Source organism: Periplaneta americana, chromosome 6 (genome assembly GCF_040183065.1).
Source record: "Periplaneta americana isolate PAMFEO1 chromosome 6, P.americana_PAMFEO1_priV1, whole genome shotgun sequence".
Classification (NCBI taxonomy): domain Eukaryota; kingdom Metazoa; phylum Arthropoda; class Insecta; order Blattodea; family Blattidae; genus Periplaneta; species Periplaneta americana.
The window spans coordinates 35,443,928-35,469,748 of NC_091122.1; the positions used below are offsets into that span (position 1 = coordinate 35,443,928).

At 34.1% G+C, this 25,821-nt stretch overlaps 2 protein-coding genes across 2 annotated transcripts in view; one reads left to right on the forward strand and one right to left on the reverse strand.

The window, feature by feature from the left end:
- Nucleotides 1-21,766, reverse strand: part of LOC138701202 (D-beta-hydroxybutyrate dehydrogenase, mitochondrial-like) — a 53,025-nt gene extending 31,259 nt beyond the window's left edge. Inside the window, exon 1 of the mRNA XM_069827843.1 lies at nucleotides 21,682-21,766. The gene's annotated coding sequence lies outside the window, so the exon portion shown is untranslated. The remainder of the gene's footprint in view (nucleotides 1-21,681) is intronic.
- LOC138701205 (uncharacterized) lies at nucleotides 732-24,726 on the forward strand. The gene is made up of 6 exons (XM_069827852.1): nucleotides 732-812; nucleotides 1,996-2,067; nucleotides 4,964-5,095; nucleotides 12,377-12,525; nucleotides 16,094-16,213; nucleotides 21,663-24,726. Exons 2-6 carry the CDS (start codon nucleotides 2,023-2,025, stop codon nucleotides 21,787-21,789), a joined length of 573 nt encoding a protein of 190 aa, XP_069683953.1. The 5' UTR covers nucleotides 732-812; nucleotides 1,996-2,022; the 3' UTR covers nucleotides 21,790-24,726.
- Nucleotides 24,727-25,821: the final 1,095 nt, after the last annotated feature.

Here is a 25,821-nt window from a genome sequence, read left to right on the forward strand (position 1 = left end):
CCAAGGTTCTCTCAGTATGAGCCATTTTACGCAAAATTAATATGTAACACACACATGCATGCACTTTTGATTAAACTAAACTCAACAATGCAGCTCTTTCAGGGAACATGAATATAGTGCGACGTAATATTGTGACGGAAGGCTAGCCTTGTTTTGTATGGAGATGTAGCAAATCAATATCCATTGCCTGGTTCTCCCTCAAGCTTATGAGTCAAGTCGTAGCTATGCCTTTAGAGGCTTTTGCCACAAGCCTCACGGCTCGCTCTGCTCTCTCCATACTGGAATGATTGCCAACAGTGAACTTAGTGTATGGAAAGATCTGAGTGCAACCAAGTGTTACGATACATTGTTATTAAAACTTATAGGCCTACTGTTACTAGAAATAATAACTCAAATTTTTTGGGAAAGCTAAGACTCAAAAGGTCTTTTAAAAGCTTCGCCATTGATAATTTTAATGTTACATGGAAGCCAGAGTCGTGGGTTTGAACCCCGCCTAAGGCAAAATCTTCTGCAGCTAATGTGATGCCATGAGCTGTCCGTCTAAGATGTGTTTAGAAACAAATTCAGGTATGAGCATAACCCAAGACTCTTCGAGGGCTGCAACCGTCATAAATTTATGTAGACCCATACATATTCAACCATATATCACTTTATCATTAATCTGTGGCTTTAATTAAATTGTGGATATGAATCCGAGATAATATACAAAAACGATTTATTGACAATTCTTTCCAACAGATTGCCCTCTGTTAGTTCTCAGACTCTTTATATTCGTGCTAGGAGAAAGTCAGTTACTGGTACTGAAAACAAAGGTAAGTGATTCACACAGAAAGGATTTAAAATTACAAAGGTTCAGAGGAAAAAAATAAGGAATTTTTACATAAAGTAAAAAAACAAAAGGAAGTGTTATTTTCAATTGTACATTTATAAACATATTTCAAAAAGTTTGGAAATATCTATATTTAAAATGTTTTTTTAGATTTTGCTCCATGTCGGTACTTAAGGATTTTACCAAATTATGGGTATTATATACCCTAGTAATGCAGTTAATATTTATAGAATGTACAATTAAATGCACGTAATAATTTTAAGAGTTCGATTAAATAAACCTGTTATAAAGTTAAAAAATGTTTTTTTCAAAACTTTTTGTCATATATATTTAAATTTGAAATTAGATATAATTTATAGATGGTTAAGAAGTGATACCTCGTATCTACAAAAATGATTATTTAATTTAACTACATTATTATTATTATTATTATTACTATTATTATTATTATTATTACTATTATTATTATTATTATTATTATTATTATTATTATTATTATTATTATTTAGAGTACTACATTATTAATCTGGTCACAAAATTGGAGAGTTAACTAATATTTTGTCCTCAAGTAGATCTTGCAAAGTTGAATATAAAAAGTTTGACTATTTTGAGAGAAATTAATTTTTAAAACATGTTTTTATTCATCTGAAAAAAAAAAAAAAAACACACGCACGCATGCATACATACACAGTGGTGATATTCAAAAAGTTTAACAACCAGTTTTCTTATGTGTATCTATGTTAAACATATACGGAATAATATGGTAATTGCAAATATTATAAACTGAAAAGTTTGCCGAACCTAGAAATAATTTAACAACTGGTTCGGTGCAAATGGGCCGAATATCACCACTGCATGCATACATACATACATACATACATATATAAAGTGAGAGAGGGAAAACGTACCATAAATTGTAATAAACATTCCTGTTCTTCTGCATTCTAAAGTTTAGAAGTAATTGTAAATTAATATAAAATTACAAAAATTAAAACGAAATATCTCATAAAACTGTTGCTGATATTTAAGGGATATTAAATTAGATTACTCTAGAACAGTCTTATTATTAACACAAATAAATAAATAAATAAATACAAAACATAATTTTCTGTAAAGATGTCATGAAACATTCTAATGCAATTATTAATTAATTACTATCATTTCAGGAATTTGTAAATATCTGTTATACAAACATGACATGGAACAAGCAACATCTCTGTAAAGAAATTCTTTCCGAGGTGAGTGTCAATTATGCAAAACTGGGCATAAATAAAATATATTAACGCAATATAGACAGATTTTTATTTTATTAATTTCAGTCCATAAGAAAGGCCGCAATGGAATTTGCATCATGTAAAGTGTAAAGATCAAAACAATAATCATGTCAATCTTGTTGACTATGGTTAAATTGTCTTACTTCTCTCATGTGAATAATGGGCTTTGTTTTTTATAAATATATAAACGGGAAATATTTTCAATAATAATATGAAATATTCAAGAATATATTAAACTATAATTCTGTCAACATTTACGTGAATTTCATGAAAAGTGTATTAGGTGAAAGTAATTATTCTAGGAAAGGAACTTAATTGTTTTCATTATTATTTATTCATTTTACAATCTGATTCGTATTAGAACTTGCAAATTATACACAGAATAACAAAATACAGATTATACATTATATATAACACGAATACTTGGGTTCAGAAGAAATGTTTCATAATAACATACATTTACTGTAATCTATACTAATAATAAATCTGTAACCAACATTTTTCTGGTAATTTTTCGCTTTTCCAAAAATAATTGGTGTTAACATGTATAATTCACCATCCTGAGACCAAAAATTGCATTTTTGAAATTATTGTTTCTATGCTTGTCTGTCTGTCTGTATATCTGCTTGGATGTTTGTTACTTTTCACGTGATAATGGCTGAACCAATTTCTATGAAAATTGGATTATAAATTAAGTTCGTTCTAACTTAGATTTTAGACTATATGACATTCAAAATACTTTATTTAGAAGGGTGGTTATAAGGAAGTCTGAATTAAATAAATCGAAATATCTCGCTTATTATTGATTTTCATGTAATATGTTACACAACAAAAGTTTTTTAAAAACGGTTTCCGATATTTTTTATTCTAAGCAAAATTTTGAAGAACTGATATTTAATGGGATACACGAGTTGTAATATAACAATACATTTTATCAGTGCCCCCTCAAACTAATAGGTATAATTAAATGAAAACAAATGACTGCGTCTATTTAAGACAACAATAGGAAGATATTCATTTAACACTATTTTTATTCGGATTGTATTCTATGATTGGAATATATAAAGGTATAAATGTTTATCAATATTAATATACAGAGAATGTTTGTGTGTTTGTATGAAGTAATCTCAGAAGCTATTAAACCGATTTGGATAATTCCTTCACTATTTGAAAGTGTAGCTTCTCTAGATGGACGTAATGCTATATGCCATTACGGTAACTCCTGAGTGAGTCAAGGACTGAGTTAAGATTAAAATAGATCCTTACACACAGAAAACTTGATATTCTGTCACAATATTGTATTACTCGATTATTTAAACTTTATTTGGTCCACACAAAATACTCTAATTTTACATAGGTACTTCAGTTTCTTTTTGTCCACAGAACATACCGGTATTTTAAGAGTTTTGTTGTAAAGATGAATATTTTTACTGGACCAAAAATACAGCACATAGGGAGTAAAAATTAGTATTATACCATTGAGCTCACTGGAGCTGAGTTATTTTAGAATGTGTCACGAAATGGCATTCCTCGCCTCATAATTTACCCATATTAGTTTTCTGTGTTTCTTAAAATAATATTTATGTACCACATTCATTTTCATTTTTTTATTTACATAAACATTGATGCACAATCGAGTGAGCTGGCTCAGATGGTAGAGTTTGAAACTCACATTTGGGAGGTCATGGGCTCAAAATCTTTGGTCAAACAATCTGACTGGGGTTTTTCATGGTTTCCCTCAGTCATAAAGGCAAATGCCAGATTGGAAATTTACATGGCATGATTCATCACCGCCTCAATTACCAATACGATAAACATTAATCAAAGTCTATAATCAGTTACATGAACACAAGCCATCTACAACACACAATAGAAACAGGAACTCAACAAGAGTCAAAACGGCATACAGGTATACCCACACATTCTAAACACGTGACATGACCACAGATGTTAAAGTGTGTATAAATAAACTTAACAAAGAAAAAAAGATGCACAATGAGACCAACATAAAAAAATCTTCGTACACAATCCACTCTATATTTACATTAATTTGGAGTGATTTATTAAAGAATGCATTGAAAACTAATTTAGAAAAATGTTATAAGAATTATCCTTACACCAGAAACGGATGTTCCCTGAATTAAATAATCCTGTTTCAATTATTGGCATATAATAATTAAGAAACGTGTTAAAAGAATTATCCTTGCACCAAACAAGTGCTCTCTGGACCAAAATGATCGTATTTTAGTTATTTAAATACATTTTCAATTAAGTAACATATTAAACGATTTATCCTACTATCAAACACGAATGTTCCCTGGATCAAATGTTCTATTTCAATTATGTAATTACTTTATAGTTAGTTTTATGGCAAGGATATGGCTACTATGAAAAATAAATTATAAAATTATGTGTGCCTTGCAAATTAACAATTTCCAAGCATTATCTCCTTCGCGTATTTCTGCAACAAAAACGAAACTCGAGATGCCAAAACATTTTTGCGTCACTTTTGCACGCAGAACTGCTTTGATTACATGGGTGCGAGCAATAAAATACCGAGCATCTTATCTCTTATCATCCACATAATTATGACTCCAATGATTGGATGATTTCTCACATCATTTTTTGAAGATATATATTTAAAACAAAAAGTTTGTCCATAATTTCAAATAAATTTGAGTATTTTTGCTTGCTTGAGGAGTATCAGTCTGCAGCAACTACTCAGTGACAGTAACTTACAGTTACTACTTTAGGGTTAATAAGAATAATAAAATATTATTTCTTTCTACAGTTTAAGAGCTTTTAAATTTAAAGTGAACATTAGATGACAATTCTAACTTTACAAAATGTTTATATCCAGGTAAAAAATCAAATGCTCCTACTGAATCAATCCAGAAACACAGAAAATGGTCGTCCCAACTACAGTTGGCTATGTCAAAACCCCAGGCTAACAACAGAGCAGTCAGAAAAGCTGGAAGAACTAACCATGAAAGTAAGACTCTTACACAATAATTAATGACCTATTTATTTATATGATAAAGCTGAGTGCCCTTGGCAACATAAATAATACCTACTATTTGAGAAGACTGTGAAAGGTCAAGTTTTGTTTTTCAGGATACTTTTCCAATAGAAAATGACTCCAAACTTCAAACATGTCAGTCATAGGCTGATTGGCTACTGTCACAGCAATATTAAGTGAAGAGCTGACATTTATAATTACTCTGTTTAATTGTTCATGGCAAAATAAATTAGACAGCGGAAGGAAAAAGGTACAGTAGAACTCCATTTATCCAAACTTTGATCAACCAAAACCTGGGTTAACCAACTTTTTTTTTTTTTTTTTGGCACAGACAAGATACATACTGTACCTGTACTCCTTCTTTACTTTGTGAATGTTTGAGAAAACTACATTACCTACTTTATTACAGATTGTTCATTCCTTTACTTGTTCAGTTTAACATATTGTAGCGTAGTGGAAGATTTGAGAAGAACTCAGGCTGTCGGTCACCAGCAGGACTCTCTAAGAAACACTTTCCTTCCTGTCTCACTTTTAAAGAGGGTTGCTCATTAAGTGACTGATATCTGAAAACGCATTAGAGGCACTATTGTCAACCTGTGGAATGTGTGCACTTGCATGTATGGTACATTTTTTGTTGAAATAACGAGTAGAACGGAAACGTGTGTGATTATAGTTGAAGAAAAATTCGAGGCTGTGAGGAGGATAAAAAATGATGAAATCCTCCCATACAGATTGCTTTACATTTTGTGGAGGGAAGTGAGGAGGCATCACCAGCAGATGTTTTACTGATAAAGCAGTAGAGGGACATAGCAGCAAAGAAACTTTGCGAAAATAAACCTTCGATAAAAATATCTGATTACTTTAAGTAGAGCTTGTTACTGTAAGGTTTAATTAATAATTTCTTTAGAGCACCTGAATAACAATAGAGAGACTTTTTAATTATTTTTTTTTCCCTTCACAGATGTGGGATTTCAGGAATTTACAGTTTCCCCGAAAAATTGCTTATCTCAAATTACCTCTGCCCTCACTGTTTCGTATAAACGGGGTTCTACTGAACTTATAACAAGTTCACAATAAATTTATAAAGGTGATTTCAATGTTAACTCATTGATAGCATTACTGGCTTACACTTTTTCATTATATTTTTATGATGATCATTATTACCGGTGTCATCATTATTATCGTTATTATTATCATTGTTGTTATCATTATCATTATTATTATTCACTAATAACGGAAAAAAATTCGCTCCGGGATCGAACCCAGGACCCCCAGTTCTACGCAATGGTCGCTCTGCCACTGAGCTATACTGAGGCTCAGTCCACCGCACCATATTGAACTCTTTCCCTTTTTGGCCTATCATGGAGTAGGATTGAGCCTCGACATAGCCCAGTGGCAGAGCAACCAGTGTGTAGAAGTGAGGGTCCTGGGTTCGTTCCCCGGCGCCAGAGCGAATTTTTCTCCGTTATTAATAAATAATAACCACAACAGAGAATCTTAAGGATCAAAAATTAATAATAACATCATATACGAGTATATTATTATTATTTTGTTCGTGGCCCCCATTAATTGTTCTTCCGCCCTTCCACAGAAGGCCACAGCTCCTCTGTTGTGAATCCCTGACCTATAATGCATTAATGGTTATCTGTTCCATCTAACACTTCCTATCTTTTTATATCATATACTAAAGACAAATTTGTTGTTGTTCTCTAATGCCAGGCGTTTGACAATAAAGCCATTTGACCTCTTGCACTCCAATATTTTTCAAAGATATTATCATGGCCAGCCACTGAAGCACAGATTTTGAGGTGTTCCGAATCCATTTCTTGGTTTGAGTTGCACAATGGGCAGTTAGGGGACTGATATATTCCAATTCTATGCAGGTGTTTGGCCAAACAATCATGGCCTGTTGCCAATCTAAATGCAGCTACAGACGATTTTCGTGGTAAATCGGGAATTAACTGTGGATTTTGATGCAGAGAGTTCCATTTTTTCCCTTGAGATTGTGTTATCAATAGATATCGGATTTTTAGGCACTAAAAATTGCAGTTTTAGGCGCCTAAAATAAGCTCAAAATTTGTAAAATTAGGCTCTATTTTAATGAAAATAGGCATTTTAGGCACATCAAGGTATCATACTTATTTCTTTCACTGAAATTTTTAGTTATACACTAAAATACGCACAAAAAAGTATGTTTAAGCATTAAAAAAGAATACTATATTATATTTATAAACAGAGCTGCACAAATTTAATATATTGAAACTAATGAAATAATGATTATTGATATCAAGATTACTCATTTTAAGTTATTGAAATTCAATTCCATGCTCAGACTTTATTATAATTATCTGCACAGTACACCACCAGAATTTTTTCTAAATTCTCCGCAGTTAACCTTTGCCTTTTGTCACTGAGAATCATTTTGAAAGCAGAAAAACTTCTTTCAACCGAAACTGATGTGAGAGGCGCAAATTTTAAATTGGGTACAATAGAAACATCAATACTTACTGGAACATTTACACTTTCCCCCGATATCACTCTTGATACTTTTTCCAACAATGAAAATCCTACATTCTTATTTAATACATTGTCCCACTTATTTTTAACTTTTTTTCCCAGTTTCGCCCAAAGCAGAATGTATGTTCACTTGAGCTTCCTTTACTATTGCTATTTGGCTACAAAGAGATTGTTTTTCACGCTCTAATTGTTCAATGCTTGCAGGTATGAAAGAAAAGTTTGATGTTATGTAGGCAATATCGTTTTTCACTCGTGAGTCATTCAGACAATCTTTCACTGCTTTCACACACGCTGCACTATCAGTTTCAGGTAATTTATCAATAACTGTGACCACTTCTTTAAAATACTTAGAATAATACACCACTGACTGAATCCAGGTTCCCCATCGTGTAACAACCGGCTGAGGTGGGAGTGGGATATCTGGAAAGTTCTCTCTGAATATTGAAATCCTGAATGGGGCTTTACAAAAACATTTTTTTGTGTTAGAAATAAACGAATTGACAAGAGGAAATTCATTCCGGATTGTTTCAGAAACCCTGTGAAGGCCATGTGCTAGACAGGTTACATGCGTGAGGTTAGGATAAAATGTTTTAAGAAGTGGAGCTGCAGCAACCATGTATGAGGCAGCATCAGTACAAAACAACAGAACTTTAGAATCGTCTATATTACCTGAGTATAAAGACTGTAGGCCTTTATTTACAAAATAAGCAATGGCTTGGCTATTCACTTTCGAAAGTTCCTTAACACATACGAGGTGTGGAATCGAAGGTCCATCAGGACTAAGTTTTCCTACTACAATATTTGCTATATACCTATTGATAGGATCTGAGGTTTCATCCACAGAGACCCATATGTAAGAATCACCTATATCCTCCCGAATGGAAGCTGAAGTTTGATTGTATATTCTATCTAAGTAATTTTTTCTTAGGGTCGACTCAGATGGGATATTTTGTTTGCAGTATTTTTGTAAAAACTGTCTTAAAACCGGATTTTCAATTGCATTCCAGGGAATGTTAGCAGCAACAAACGCTCTGGTTAAATCAGCATAGAAATTGCTGCTGAGATTGGATGAAGTAGGCTGTGTTAGTAAAGTTTGTTGCAGTTGATTTTTCTGCTGAGCTTTTTAGCCTTATGAGCCGCTCCTTGCACATGCTGCTTTAGGTGGCACTTCTTTTCTTGCGAAATCTAAAAATGTAAAGTAAACTGAATTAAAATAAAATCCTAATTGTTGTATTGTCGTATTTCTATCACAAAGTTAGTGGGTTCGAACAATCAAAATTTTAATGACCTGCAAATACTTTAACTATCGGAATTTAAAAGGTTAAAGTGTAGTGGTCTTAAAAAGAATTATACCTCAGGATAGCTCAGTCAATGTATAAATATTATAGGCCTACTCATTAAAATTAATAGAATTTATATATTTCAACTATTGTTACATATCTGTTTGCTACAAATCTTGCAGAATATTATTTTTCCATCATAAGTGAATTCTGAATATTCTGTTAGCCATTGCCGGATCAATGTAGATTTTGCACTTATATTTTTCGGCATTATCGCGTTAAACTTCACAGGAAAACGTCCTACTGCTCAAAACTTCTCAACACAAATAAGAGCAACTGTTAACGAGCATTCAAATGAACCGTTATTGAGATTCAATTGGACAAAAATACAAAATTCCACTTATTGTTGCATTTCCTGGTAGTGTTAACACTAGGAGGGCCATTCTTTTAAATATTTTGTAACGGTTTACCCTACTAATTCGCAGTTTTACGACTTTTCATAAATATTTCAAAAACACTCTTTCTCCAAAAATTGTGATTTTATGACACTCTGAAGGGCAGTACAGCTAATCGGTTTCAGACCGAAAACAGTCATTTTTATAGTATAGTATATCTCTGAATCGGTAGCAGCACATGTTGTGATTGTTGCCTGCTTCAAAACTAAGGTTGGTTCTTTGTCGGCATTTATGCCTCCAAACATGTTAAGTTCGGCGAAATCTATTGCGAGTGTCGTGAGATTCAAAACATTTTGTTTCCTTTATCAATGGTTTCATGGCTGGTGTGAAGCAAACTTTCCACTTTTTAAATGCCTTAAATTTCGCAGTGAATGCATGTATAAATTATAAAAAGCAAGAGTAAAATGCGAAACTTTACAGTGAGTTAGGCATTTTTAGGCGAATATTAACAAATTAGGCTCTAATAACCGTTTTAGGGCATTTTAGGGCACTATAAAACTCTTTGAATACCTTTCAATTTCCATGAAACACAAATATTAATAATTATTTTTACTTTTCTCCTAAAGAAACAAAATAGGCATTTGCCCTAGAATCCGATGTCTGGTTATCAAATTTTGTTTGTTGAAGTCTAAGTATGTACATTTAATAAATCTTTTCACAGAGTAATATGTAGATTTAGTAACAGGTCTGTAAGTAGCAGTGCTGCCCTTCTTTGCTAATGCATCCGCATTCTAATTTCCCAGGATTCCACAATGGGATGGTATCCATTGGAATACAATTCTTTTATTGAGTGATATTAATTGAGAGAGCATTTTAGTTATTTCTGCTGTTTGAGATGAAGGTGTGTGTTTAGAGACTATTGATAGAATAGCTGCTTTGGAGTCTGACAATATAACTGCATTTTAAATTTATTGATGTGGCATAGAAGATTCCTGAGACTTTCACTTATTGCAATGATTTCTCCATCAAAACTTGTTGTTCCATACCAAGAGATCTATAAAGTGAGAAGAGACACCACGTAACACCTGCACCGGCACCTTGTTCTCTGGAGATCAAGGATCCGTCGGTGTATAAATGAAGCCAGTTTTGTGGAGGGTACCTAATATTAATTGTCTCTAAAGACAATTGTTTTAGTATTTCAGTGTTTACTTCTGATTTTAGTATTTCTTCTGTTAAATTTAGATTATATTCTATATTTAATAGAGTTAAAGGGTTTGGTTTAATTTGTAGGTTTTCTTTTAAATTCGGGATATTGATTTTCTGTTTTAATTCTTGAACAATGGATATGAAACTTTTTTGAGTTTTCAATCTACAGAGAGGACTGTATGAATGCCAATTGTTTCCTGGTAATCTATAAAGACAAATTTAAGTTGTATGATCGATAGTCAATTGGATTAGGTGCAGAGCAGGATTCTTCTGTTGGAGATATAACGAACAATTAATGCCAAAAGGTATGTGAAAATTAGTTTCCAGAGCTAATCACTGAGTTAATTTACCGAGAATAAACACTTCCCACAACTACAACGTGGGAGTGCATTGGCCAACAGTAAAGTTGCCACTTTTGTAGTCGGGAGAATACATTCACCCAGTATTTGGTCACAGATTTGTATTAAGAACCACACCTTAATATGTAGTCACGTTAAACATGTTCCACCTGTTTTACTACAATGCAAATGAGTACCAGTATTCAGTGGAGGATCCAAGATTCGCTAAAGAGGGGGCACTATTTTTCTTACTGTTGTTGCCCCTCGTCAGTTCTGGTTGCTACTAGAACATGTCCATTAGTTACTATTGAATGGATGTATGGTCAACCCTAGCAAATATTTTGGTAACGTGTGTATGTAAGATAGAAATAAAACTGATGGTTTTAATTTCATCAGGGTAAAAGAATAACTGGCGGCCGGGTAGCTCAGTTTATAGAGCAGCTGGCTACAGACTGGAAAGTCCGGATGGTGACGGGATTTTTTCATTGCCAAACTTCCAGAATGACCCTGAGGTTCATTCTGCCTCCTATAAAATTGAGTACCGGGTCTTTTTTGGGAATAAAAAACGATCAGAGCATGGTGCTGACCACACTACCTCTAGTGCCGAGGTCAAGAAAGCATGGGGTTCTACCTCCATGCCCCCCCTCCAAGTGCCTTCATGGTATGTGACGGGGATACCTTTTTTTTAAAGAATAATTCCGTAAACCTGAATATAACTGTTGTCACATCGACTCAAGATGCCGCTGAAGCCCTCCTTAGCCTCACTCTGGATCCACCTAATACTTTGTAAAGATATTTTAAAAATAGGAGTATTTATGTCAGACCTTCCTTTTCGTAATGAACGTTGAAAATATATATTTTATCAAAATCTAGAAACCAATATTTCGCAACATCACAATATTTTATCTGCATTTCATGCACTAAGGAAGCGCAAAAAGACATGTCAAAATCCACAATTTATCTAAAGTTTTATTCAAAACTAGGCCTACTTAGAAAAGTCAGTGATTATGATGAGTATTTTGTAAATTGTTACCTCTTGACTACTAACCTTCTTGTGCTTTCCATCTCAACAGAGATTATACACCAACACAAGACATTCACAATTAGCCAGTTTCCTGGTCACATGTTACTGGGTACCATCATTCATTCATTGTGTTCTGCCTAAGGCAGGTCTTTCACTGCAAACCCAGCATTCTCCAGTCTTTCCTATTTTCTGCTTTCTATTTGTCTCTTCATTTGAACCATATATCTTAATGCTATCTATCATCTGTCCCGAACTCTTCTCCTGTTCATTCCTTCCAGTGCATCCTTCAGACCATCATAGCTACATATTAAGCTATACAATAAGTTTATTGTTGGTATAAATATAAATAAAAGTTTAATATATTTTGTGGCCCATGAAGAGAAAAAAGTATATGCTACTCTTTTCGCTTAAATTCACGAGTACATTTCAATGTACTCGTATAAACTTTAACAAGAAATACCAGTATTAATTAAATGTACTACATTCTGCAACAGTTAGGGGAAGCAGAATGCAGAACTGCAGTGATGGCTTTCAGAGCAGAACTTAGATCAGGAACCATAACATCAGTACATGATGTGCCCTTGATCATGTGTCAGATCTTACGGCAACTCATTGAAGATTGTAAAACCTCTACTTTATTAAGGTATGTAACCCAGAACTGAAATAATTCATAATGTATGCAAGAAACATAATCTTCGACACAAAACGCACACAATAAGGATAATAATTTAATTTAATTTAATTTCTTCCTGTAACCACTACAGGTTGCCGTCGACAAAGAGTACCATGATACAATAGAGTAAAAGCCTTGAGGCTTAGTGATAAATTGTTGTTAGAGTGAAAAAGAAAGAATTTGAATTATATTGAAACACATGATGTTAAACGAAGTAACGTCAAGGAGATGCGAATTAGTCATGGTCCATATGTATGATGCCTGAAAATAGCTATTGAGCCTTTGAGTGCTGCAATTGTTAGATCTATTAAAATACTTTTATGCAGGCCAAAAGATTTACAGAAGTCGACTAGGAACCAGGGTATGGTCCCACGGGCTCCTATCATTAGTCCCGTAATGACGATGGATTCCAGATGGTATTTGTCCTTATAAAAACTGATGGAAGGTTCATATATATTCCTTTTTTCCTCGTGTACTTCTTCTGGCTGGTGTTCATGCGATTCGAATCTCACAGTAGGGTCTATGATGTAACCTTCAAGAGAGGGAGGTTTAAATGCAATTATGTCAATTCTTCGATTACTGCCCTCACTGGATATGCCGTGTACTTCTTCATATACTGAATAACCTTTGTTCCTTAAGGCAGTTGCTATTATAGATCTTACTGTATGATGCCGCGTATTTCGTAGAAGTAACCCTAACGGACAACTATTGAATGAAAATAATTTGTGGACAGATGACAACCTTTTCAGTACATACAACGCAAGTTTACAACATACTTCAAAAGTACAGAGAATCGTACTGAAAGTTATGAGCAACACATTGCTATAATTTCAATTTCAACAATGGAACAAAAACGATCATAGGATCATAATCTACAGATTTTACACTATGTATTGACATATTGTGACATCATTAACTTCTATCATGTGACCACAGGCAATGTTTGCAAAATGGTCGACAATGATGGTTCGTTTCGACAGCGTGCTGTCATTAAATTCCTTGTTAAAGAAGAAACATCTGCTGCTGAAATTCACCTCAGACTTCAGCGTGCATACGGAGATGTGTGCATGGGCGCCAACAGTGTTAGGAGATGGAAAAAACATTTCAGAGATGGGAACACGAGCATCCAAGATGAGCCTCATAGCAGTTGGCCTCGAACTGCCTCCACGGAACGCAACAAGGAAAGAGTTGATGAGTTCTGGGATGCATTCTGGTTGAATTTCTTGAACCTGGACAGACCATAAATGCTGTCTGCAATATTCAGACAGTTTTGAAGCTCTGCTGTGCATTGCGCAAGAAACGCCCTGGAAAGAAGATCATCCTGCAACACGATAATGTGTGGCCTCACACTGATCGTGTCACCATGGAGAAAATCAGAACATTTGGGTGGAAATCTCTTCCGCATTCTCCCTACAATCTCGACTTGGCACCCTCCGACTACCATCTTTCCGGTTCTGTAAAGGAGCAGCTGCGAGGCCAACGCTATGAGATGCTGGAGGACATTCGGAAAGCAGTGCGTCAGTGTCTTCGGGGAGATGAAACGGACTTCTACAGCAAGGGAATTTTCAAACTTACAGAACGGCGGGAAAAATGTGTGCAAAGAAATGGAGACTATGTTGATAAGTGACAGAAAAGTCTGTAGATTAAGATGATGTACCTGGTTTGTCTAAAAAATAAAAATTAAGATTTATAATAGCGAGTTGCCCATGACTTTCAGTATGACCCTTGTAGGTAATATTTTATCACCCTTTCTGGCATATAAAATATTTATATTGAGAAACAAATTCTAACTACACAGAGTGTTAATGAACTCATGTTACAATGCTTCAGGATAGGAAGTAGGTGCTATAAGGAACATATTTTGTTAATAAACTGGCGGTCGGAAGTGCCTTCTTTCACCACTAGAGCACACGAAAGTTTCCTCCTAATGGTAGGCCATCCCATCGTGCACTATATTCAAAAGGTGTCATTTGACGTCACTAGGCAGATTGCCTGGCTAACGACAGGTTGACCTTGTGTTAGGCCCATTATCACTCCATTTTAAACTCTTCAGAAAATAAAAATTGTGGTAATTGGTAAGTGTGTAATCAAATGTATCTTTGTTTAGTCAACTGTCCGAAAACAGGTTTCAACCTCTTAAGTGACACCAATAAGGCATCACTCAAGATGTAGCCATATAGAATTTGAATTTTTTTAAATAATTAAATAACTGAGATTTCTATGTTTTTCATTTGGACTTACAATTCCAGATAGCACATTATTTTCGTCGAAACCAATGAAGTTGTGACTTCGAATTATCCAAATGTAAGCTTCGAATTAAATGTGAATTTTTAACATTGATTTAAATATGAATTTCAAGGAGAATAAACATTTATTCGAAATATGTAACCGAATTAATCAATTTCTACTGCATCTATACTAATTTTAAATTCAGATTTTCGAAAATAGGACAAAATTATTGAGGATTTCTGGTAAGGTACATGAAGAGATAAATAGAAATTCGTGCATAATTAATCAGATATTGTAGAAGAAGAGGTCCATGGTTTGTTCACAAATGGATCTACAAGGCGCATTGACATCATCGCTATCCCGACAAGATCAACAAGCGGATTCATAATTGATCCAACTGTAAGAATGGAAATGTACGAAAATCAACCTGCTGAGGTACATCAGGAAAAATGCGACATATACGACCCCACTATACCATATTATAAGGAAAAATATCATCTAACGTCGATCGAAGTTATTGGATTACTGATTGGGGCTAGAGGAACCATCACAAAAAGATTCGCGCATTTTTGTAAGCAGTATGGTCTAGGACAGACTCTTGTCACTGAAGTATCTATGTCTGCAGTGAAGGGATCTATAAAAATCCTAAGAAACCATCTCTACAGTTATATAGATTGATCTCTTTGCTATGGCGATCTGCTCACTTAAGTTGGGTCTTGCAACTAGTGCTAAATAGACGACTGTGATCACAACTTAAGTTGGGTCTTGCAACTAGTGCTAAATAGACGACTGTGATCACACAATAGCTAATAGATACTAGGAAATTTTATGTTTCTTCTGGAATTAATGATGTTTTGTTTAGTCTTTTCCAATTATTTCTAATTGTGCTATTTCTTATTCTTTTTCTTCTCCATTGTTTTCTTTTTTTTTCCATTATAACAACAATTTTTTGGTAAGCTTTGTCTTCTAGGCAGCCTTCACTTGGAGGAAGCTGAATAAAATTTATTCGAAATTAAATTAATATTTAAACTGTATAATTTATTATTGCAATCAGATATCTTATTGGGGTTATAAAAAAAAATGATCTTATGTGAAAGCTCCATCTTCTTGTTTCAATACACAGGGAATGATTTCAATTTCCACATGTCTTGTAAATGTCAGTTAAAAAAATAAACTAAATATGGAAATATCATTGTTAACATGAAAAGAACTGATACGCTTTGAAATGCTTAAATTGTATGAGAAAGTATATAATTTTTATGACACTGGTTGTTTTAATTTCTGTCACTAACCGGTATTTATAATACAGTGCTGGAATAGAAAGGCGACAAAGAGCTCCCTCCATCAGTCATACTAAGAAAGAAGCAACACAGGACATTATCAACACTGTTACAGATCTTGTGGAGGGTCCTTCTATTGACCATACAAGGTAAGTGCTGATGATAATGATGATGATGATTATGATCATAGTAATAATAATAATAATAATAATAATAATAATAATAATAATAAACATCCAATTTTAAAGACGTTATCACTCTCAGGATTCAATTTAAATCCAGCCCAAATTCAACCTGGTAAATTTCAAACCCAATAATTAAAAACAGGTCCCTAATTGAACAACAATAACCAAATTTCGATAATACGTTAAACTGAAAAAACAATATTAAAGAAATTACCCCCAAACTAAACTCAGCATGTTTTGCTATTAGATCTATGCAAGAGATAGTAAATATCAATACCTTAATAGTACATTATGCAACGAGCCTATAATGATAGTAATTAAGACGCAAGTATGTTTGTTTATGAAACGAGCGCAAGCGAGTTTCATAATTTTCATACGAGCGTCTTAATTACCATTATAGGCAAGTTTCATATGACTTTTTATGCTCGACCATATTTCTAACTTGAAATTATTCAGAAGTATCATTTTATTTGTATCTGACTCTAGATCGGAAGTGACCTTGTGCATAGCTCGTGTGAGATGTGCGCAGGCGCGAAAGTATTGATTTTTTCCGAGGAACAATAATGTCATTGACCTTGATGTAGAGAATAACATGAACTAATTTTGGTATAACCTGGAAATTGATTTAGAATTGAAAAACGAGATGACAAATTGAATTTATTTGAATATTATTTATAATTAACGCTAATTATTATAGTAACAGAACATAACCTTCTGCGACAGTATTGGATTTCCAGCCTCCGTGACGTTTCCCTCGTTATCTTTCGATTGTATATCTGAGAATAATCGAAAACGTGAACTTTAATGAATAGGTGTACTTTAATGACATGCATTAAAGTACTGCTACCAGGTGTATAATTACTACATTTCGGCATGGTCGAGCATAAAAACAATATACTTTGCATACTTCCACTCGGTAATGAGTTTTGGAATAATATTCTGCGGAAATTCTACAGATAGTAACAGTAAATGCCTACTACAAAAAAGAGTAATTAGAATAACAGCAAGTGCCAAATCTAGGGAATCGTACAGGACCATTTTAAAAAAACTAAAAATAATGCCCATGGCTTGTCAGTGTATTTTTTCATTAATAAACTTCCTCGTATGTAATCGTGAAAACTTTGTAACAACAGTTCATAGCATAAATACTCGTCAAAAAATGATTTCCATACTCCATTGGCAAATCTATCCTGTTATCAAAAATGAGTGTGTTATATGACAGTAAAAATTTTTTAATAGTCTCCTTATGGATATAAAAAATCTAACTCAAAAAATAAGATTATTTAGGGCCAAATTAAAGAAGTACTTAATTTCTCACGCCTTCTATTCTGTAGGTGGATTTATGACATTCAACAATGCTGCATGAATATTTCTGTCTTGTATTGAGTATCGATATTAACTGCTTGTGTTGTACTAGTAGACTGTAATGTAAAACTCTTCTTATATACTTCACCGGCCACATTTACAATCTGTCTACAATAGACAATAAGTACATATTATAAAAGAATACGACATGAGTGGAGATGTTATCCCATGACAACACTCCAAAAGAAAAATAACAATGTTTCAAATAGCCATTGTAAAAATGAATGGAAGGTCAAGAGCATTGGTCCTTTTAAGTCTTCTTATTGTTTGACTATTATCCAGCAAATTTAATGCATGATGATTGGGATGTTGATTTAATCGGTGCAGGCATTTTTTACTGAATTTAGAGATTTCTTCTTTCACAGTTGAAATGTTTAGGTCATAATGAATGACATCATTACGGACATACCATGGTGCAGTGACAATGGAACGTAAAGTTTTAGACTGATACCTCTGCAGTATTTCAATGTTTGAGTTGCTAGCAGTTCCCCATAGTTGAATGCCATATGTCCATATTGGTTTTAGTACGACTTTATAAACAAGAAGTTTATTTTCTAATGACAGTTTTGACTTAGGTCCCAATAACCAATAGATGTTTGATGTTTTAAAATTTAATTCTTTACGTTTAGTTTCAATATGTTTATGCCATGTTAATCGGCGATCTAAATGCATACCTAAATATTTAACATCGTCTGCTTCGGGAAGTTCTTTGTTGTAAAGTGTTACAGGAGGACAGTTTTCACCTACTCTGTGACTATAATTAAGACTATGTAGCAGTGGTGGCTCGCGCCTTTCTTGAATGGGTGTTCACAAAAAAAATATGAGTAATGAACACACTGATATATTCTCGTATAGCTGAATCAGATGTCAGAGATAAACGAGTTCTAATATGCATGCACCAAATCTACGCATGTGAAACCAAAATTAAAACCATTAAACAAGAGTAGAGTAAAATTAATTCCTAGGACTCATCTTCACTGCTGTTGTAGATGGTGTTGAAGATCTGGATTTATTTGTAGAGAAACTCCATGTGCCTAGTTTTGAGAGATGCAAACTTATCAATAATTTGATTATTGAAATCTCTAATGTTGTTAACAAGTTTTTTTCCACTGCCAACATAGCCAATGTACTCAATCGGTCTTCTGTCATGGTGTTACAGAGGAATGTTTTAATCCTCTTTTAATTTAACACACAATTTCACACACGTCCATCTCCAAACTTCAAATGTTACTGTTTCAACTCTCAATACGCACCATTGCAGCTTGTATTTTCCTTACTTTGCTGAACAAAAGACAACAGAATCAGCCCCCGCGCATAATTTGAAAAGAAAGAGTAAAGAGAGAAAACGAGGAAAGAGGGAGAAAGGAACAGGAAGCCAGACCCAAGAGAAACGGAGCATCTCTCTTTCTCTGTCACTAGCACGTTAAGACCTGTGTGAGCCAGAGCTACTGTAACCATTGTAACAAACCAGAAAATATTCTCGCCTCAGGCTTTTCCACCCTGCTAGAGAAAAATTGTGCGAGCTGCTGTCAACCTGTCCAATGGAGATTTAAAGACACATGACACATGAACGGGACATTCTCTCGAGACGAAAATGTAGGAACGTCATTGCACATTGGAAAGTAATAGATGTACCGGTAATAATATTAATACAGTAATACTAATACGTATGATTATTGTTGGTTTTTAAGGTGTTCACGTGCTCCTGTGCTCATATAGAGGAACCGCCGCTGCTTTGTAGTACTATTAAGATTTTCTTTTTTTACATATTCCATATTCTAGCTGTGAAGTGATGTACGAATATCATGGAAAGTAAATAAATACAATACAATACAACCCATCCATCCTCCTTCTTTCAGAAGTCATTTCAGTACAGGTAACTCTTTTTATATCTCTCTCCCATCCAACGCATTAATGTTTACTGTTTTCGGTACGATAATTGTGTTCCAGCCTCTGTATATGTCTATACTTGATCAACTACCTATCTCCTGTTTAATTAATTAATGAGATTATCAGCCTTCATTATCTCTCTCATTTTAGTATTTTTTATCAATACGAGAAATTCTTGCTAATCTCATCAATAATCCATCTCTTCTGAACTATTATCCTTTCTTATTGATCTGTCACACTTGACCATATGTCATCACACATCTTTGCAATAGAGGAGGCAAGACTTGTTCTACGACCTTATCACACATCATGGTTATATCATCAGTGAGTACAGAGGGCGAAGATAAGGTTTTAGCACTGTCTAGTACATACAGTCACGAAGCTCAATACGTAGGGAGTATGCATCCATAGATAGTTGCTAACCACTAGGATCGCTACTATCACTTCATCACAGACAATGCGAAATAGTACCGGCACAGTCTATTGTTCCTAGTACCCTCAACAAGTCAAGCTTCGTGACTGTATACTAGACTGTGGTTTTAGTCTGAGCTGAACTTCCGTTTTAGTAGATTCGTGTAATATTAGCCATTCTCAAACAAACTCTCTTTCTAACTGTCCATCCTTTTCTCTTTCGCGCAGCTCACATGTCAGATCTCGCCTCCTGATCTATAAAATGGTATTGTAAATATATATTTTTGTTTCATTTCTCTTGTCCTACTGCCATAAAACTAATTCCAGGTACTCTTTTTCCTTTTACTGATTGATGATGATGATGATGACGATAATAATAATAATAATAATAATAATAATAATAATAATAACTGTCTGAAGACAGGTTTAAACCTCGTGACACCAATAAAGCATCACTCATGAGGCAAGTAAGTCCGGAGATAATGGGCTAGGGTGGCCAGTTCCTTTCCCCCTAAATTGCATAAACTACTATTATTATTATTATAAAGATATAAGGATGTCTTCACCAATGATACAGTAATGCCAATTAACAGGAATTTACAGTCAACTAGAGTAATGCATAAAAAATGAACAAACATTTGGACATGGCTAAAGCTGTACCATATTTGTACATTATAATATGTTTATTCCAGCAAGCAATTCAGAACACGTTCCGAACTAATACCGAACTTCTTTCGATGCATGCGCCAGTTGTGTATGGTGTCAGAACTAGTTCGGGACTTTACGTTGTTGAAACATTTCTTGAACTCTTCTTTCACGGCCTTCAGAGTTTCTTATCATATTAAAATTATACTCATCTTCCGAACTTAATTCTTCGTAAAATATATCGCTATCACCTTCCAAATCACCCATATAAATGACAAAAGATAATATCGCGGATGCTCGTGTAAAGGGGGTTAAGTCAAATTGCAAGGTATGTAAACTTCTCTCCTTTTGTACTGAACAAAACCCCTTTGTCACAAAATACGGAGAACTGTAAATGCATCATGGATGGAAGAATGACTTAACCCCTTTAACACAAGAGAAAAGTAACTGTGGATAGTTCAAATCTGTACTTATTCCAGTTTAGCCAAATCAACTTAACTCCCTTTACACGAGCACCCACGATATTACATTTCAAAAGTTCACACTGATTTCCTAAATGTACAAATTTCAGTGGCTATAAATCCAACACAGAAGTGAGACAAGGATGTAGACAATCCATGACTTTATTTAACTTATGTACAGACAGAATGGGGCGCTCAGTACATCACAGTTAAAGCATTGCATTGCAAGTTGAAAGGTCGCGGTTCGATTCCCAATGGAATTGATCTAATCCTTCCAGCTGCACTATGGCCCTGGGGTTCACTCACTCTCTAAGAGAAATGAGTACCTCGGAGAGGAACTGGTGATAGTAAGATGATATTTGGCGAGATGAGGCCGAGGATTCACCATAGATTACCTGATATTTGCCTTACGGTTGGGGAAAACCTCGGAAAACCAAATCAGGTAATCGGCCCAAATGGGAATCGAACCTGTGCCCGAGCGTGTTTCTGGATCAGCATGCAAGCGCCTTAGGTAACTGAATTACGCCGGTGGCTAATAACACAATTCAAGTATAGAAATATACTATATGTTCGGTTTGTCTTAGTTACAAGGGTAACATAAATTATCTTCTTTAATGTTGTGGTTGTAATTTGTTACGCAGGTTGAACCATAAGCTTTACCTGCCACAAGAAGAACCAGGTCTATACACCTTGACGGTTAATTCATCCTGCATCCCATCTGCGATGAGACAACAGGCACCAACTGAAAAGAAGGATAATGCACAGTGAAAAAAAATGTCAGCAATATTAAATTACAGTAAATTATACAAATAATGTAATATTTACACTTTTATTTCTACTTTTATTTATTTATATTCGTATTTACGATAACAAATCACACAATTTAATTTAAGATATTTGATATTGCCTTTTATGTTTTGGGACTCTATCTTAAATAATACCAGTACTTAACTCTGTTAGTCATTACAGAATACAGGTAACTGCCACAAAATTGATTTCACTTTCCTTGTGTTGTGAATATAATATCAGATACTGATTTCCATTAATTGCTTGAAATAAACTATACAATTTACTACAAAATTACAGGTGTCAAATTTGTATTGTTAGTGTGTGCGTGTGCTTATGTCGCCAGGTGTGTGTGTGTGTGTGTGTGTGTGCACGTGCGTGCAAGTATGAGTCGTTATTATGTATGTGTGGGTGGAAGCAAATGAACCATGAATGAATAAACATGATGTACAGATAACGAAAGATGTGTGTATGTATATCAAATGCTCAGGATTTAACAATTAAGGTAGCTTCCTTTTTGCTTCCCAATATTTGGAAGTAACATCCACAAAAGTCTCATGAGATTCGCAATTTGAAGGTGTTCCATGTCCATATCCTCTTCCTATATGCATAACAAGCATTTAAATGATGTCAATAAGCCGATTTGATGAAGGTATTTACTGAGGCAATCGTGACCAGTAACCAATTTAAACATGGTTACAAAAGGAAAATATGCAATGTACTGAAAATATTAATAAAATTCCACTCGTGCTACTTACATACTTACCTACAAACGGTTTTCAAGAAACCTGAAGGTTCACTGCCACCCTCACATAAGCCCACTATCGGTCCCTATCTTGAGCAGGATTAATCCAGCTCCTACCATCATATTCCACCTCCCTCAAATCCATTTTAATATTATCCTTCCATCTATGTCTTGGCCTCTCCTAAGGTCTTTTCCTGTCAGGTCTACCAATTAACACTCTATATGTATTTCTGAATTCGCCCATACGTGCTACATGCCCTGCCCATCTCAAACTTCTGGATTTAATATTCCTAATTATGTCAGATGAAGAATACAATGCGTGCAGTTTTGGGTTGTGCAACTTTTTCCATTCTCCTGTAACTTCAATCCTCTTAGCCCCAAAAATTTTCCTAAGAACCTTATTCTCAAACATCCTTAATCTCTGTTTCTCTGTCAAGTGAGAGTCCAAGTTTCACAACCATACACAACAAACGGTAATATAACTGTTTTATAAATTCTAACTTTCAGATTTTTTGACAGCAGACTAGATGACAAAAACTTCTCAACTGAATAAAAATAGGCATTTCCTATATTTATTCTGCGTTTAATTTCCTCCCAAGTGTCATTTATATTTGTGACTGTTGCTCCAAGATATATGATTTTTTCCACCTCTTCGAAGAATAAATTTCCAATTTTTATATTTCCATTTCGTACAATATTGACGAGACATAATCATATACTTTGTCTTTTCGGGATTTACTTCCAAACCTATCGCTTTACTTGCTTCAAGTAAAATTTCCGTGTTTTCCCTAACCATTTGTGAATTTTCTCCTAACATATTCACGTCATCCATATAGACAAGAAGCTGATTTAACCTGTTGAATTCCAAACCCTCTCTGTTATCTGAATTTTCCTAATGGCATATTCTAGAGCGAAGTTAAAAAGTAAAGGTGATAGTGCATCTTCTTGCTTTAGCCTGCAGTGAATTGGAAAAGCATCCAACAGAAATTGGCCTATACGGGCTCTGCTGTAAGTTTCACTGAGACATATTTTAATTAATCGAAATAGTTTCTTCAGAATATCAACTTCTATAATAATATTATATAAAACTTCCCTCTTAAGAGAGTCATATGCTTTTATGAAATCTATGATTAACTGATGTACTGTACCCCTATGCTCTCATTTTTTCTCCAATATCTGTCGAATACAAAAAAATCTGATCAATAGTCGATCTATTACGCCTAAAGCCACACTGATGATCCCCAATAATTTCATCTACATATGGAGTTAATCTTCTCAAAAGAATATTGGACAAAATTTTGTAAGACGTCAACAAAAATGATATTCCTCGAATGTTACTACAGTTTGTCTTTTTCCCTTTCTTAAAAATAGGTACAATTATGGACTTCTTTCATTATTCTGGTACAATTTCCTTTTCCCAAATAGCAAGTACCAGTACAAGCTTATAAATTTCGCTAGATAATGTGCTAATGAACTGTTCATTAATATGTTTTTATGATACCGGTACTTGGTGCACTTGCTGTTTTTACGTTCATGGATATTTAATTTCTTATGCTCCTGATGACGCCGGATAAACCTAAAGTACTTGTAGCCACTACTTGTTTTTACATGCTATTCACTTATTGAACGATGCATAATAAACAGTCAAATGAAGGTTCTTTTTATCATCATTTATTTGAAGTGAGTAATCAAGTTTTTGTGTTTTTATCACTGATATACGTAGTCAGCAAATTAATGTTCTATTAATTATATACTTTATTATTACTGGTGGTAATGTTGAAAAGATTTAAAATATATTGCACTGCACTAATATTAGAATGGAATTTTAGCAGTCACAAATTCAATATTTTTGGTGTCAGATTCAATTTTTTGTTGCCAAGTGACCTGGCACCTGAGTATTGTCTCATGCCTGTATCAGTCAGTACAGGCAATGATCCTAATGTAAATAACAACAATTTATAGTGGCGGCTTACATCAGGTGTGCAATCTAGTAACATTGAAAATTATTGAGTTTGTTTAGTTCTGTTCATATTTATATTTGATTTCTAAGTTGTTTTGTAAGCTCATTTTGGATTGTTTTTTCAAGATAAAAATAATGAATTTCTTTCAGACTGAATCATTCCTATGTATATAACATCACAAAGTCACTTTTCAAAGTAGTTGTTAGAAGGCTTAACTTTCTTGTTATATAGAATTAAACTACTTTTTTGAAAAAAAAAAAAAAAAATTCTTACACACACACACACACACACACACACAACTCGTTTCTTCATTTGCTTATACCGCTTATATGCCTGCCTTTAATTAATTTAGATAGGCCTATTACTTTCTCATCATTTGTGAGCTGCCACAAAAGGCAAAGAGTTCTTTAAGCATATTGGCCTATAGCTATCGGTACTACCTCTTATATCTTCAACATAACCAAGTCCAATATTACAATATAGCATGTGAAAACTCACTTCATAGTACGCTTGTCAATATTACGTAACTATTAAATCAGTACAAAATACCAAAATCCCAATGTGCCATTGCCTTTGAACAGAAGACATTCCTAATCAAATTACAGTGAATACCACAAAATGGGCAAAGGTCAATCCGGAGTAAACTCTCTCTTTAGGAACTTTTATTACCTGAAGGAGAGTGTTCTGTCGAATTTGGGGAGTGAAGAGAGAATGCGTATCACATCACCCAATTATTTTAATATTTCACTGATGAACTATGAAGTTATTTTGATTAAATAAATAGCGACTTTACTGCGTTAACATTTTAAATTACAGTGTTATTTTGATTGACTAATTTCGATGTTATTTCCATCATCTTCTGAATTCTAGTCTATTTCAAAAAGCGCGCTCAACAAAATAAAATTAAACTGCCAACCTTTACCGAGCAAATTAACCATGCAGACAAACAATACTTGCCTGTTTTCGTCTTTGTGTTCTACGGATTTCGGACTACCAACTGGGCCACAAGCTATAAGCCCCCCTAACCTAAAAAACCATAGGCTTTAAACGTGGATTCTGTATCTTATTCTCCTAAAACAGTGGTCTGTCATTACTACACTTAAAAGCCTACCTGTTCCTTTCGAGATCTCGGCTCCTTTCAAATGCATGAAGGACTCTATTACATCTATGACGTAAATTTGGCATATCGTATTTTAAAATATTTCCGACAGTGACTAGAATTCCACGTTTAACCGGTCTTCAAAATAATATAATATACTTTTTTTTATAACCAAAATCATACTGAACAAACTACAGAGATATTTTACA

Coding starts and splice junctions, on each gene's coding strand:
- LOC138701205 (XM_069827852.1), top strand. CDS start 2,023: ATGACATGGAACAAGCAACATCTCTGTAAAGAAATTCTTTCCGAG. Junction 2,068..4,963: donor GTAAAGAAATTCTTTCCGAG/GTGAGTGTCAAT, acceptor GTTTATATCCAG/GTAAAAAATCAAATGCTCCT. Junction 12,526..16,093: donor AAAACCTCTACTTTATTAAG/GTATGTAACCCA, acceptor TTTATAATACAG/TGCTGGAATAGAAAGGCGAC.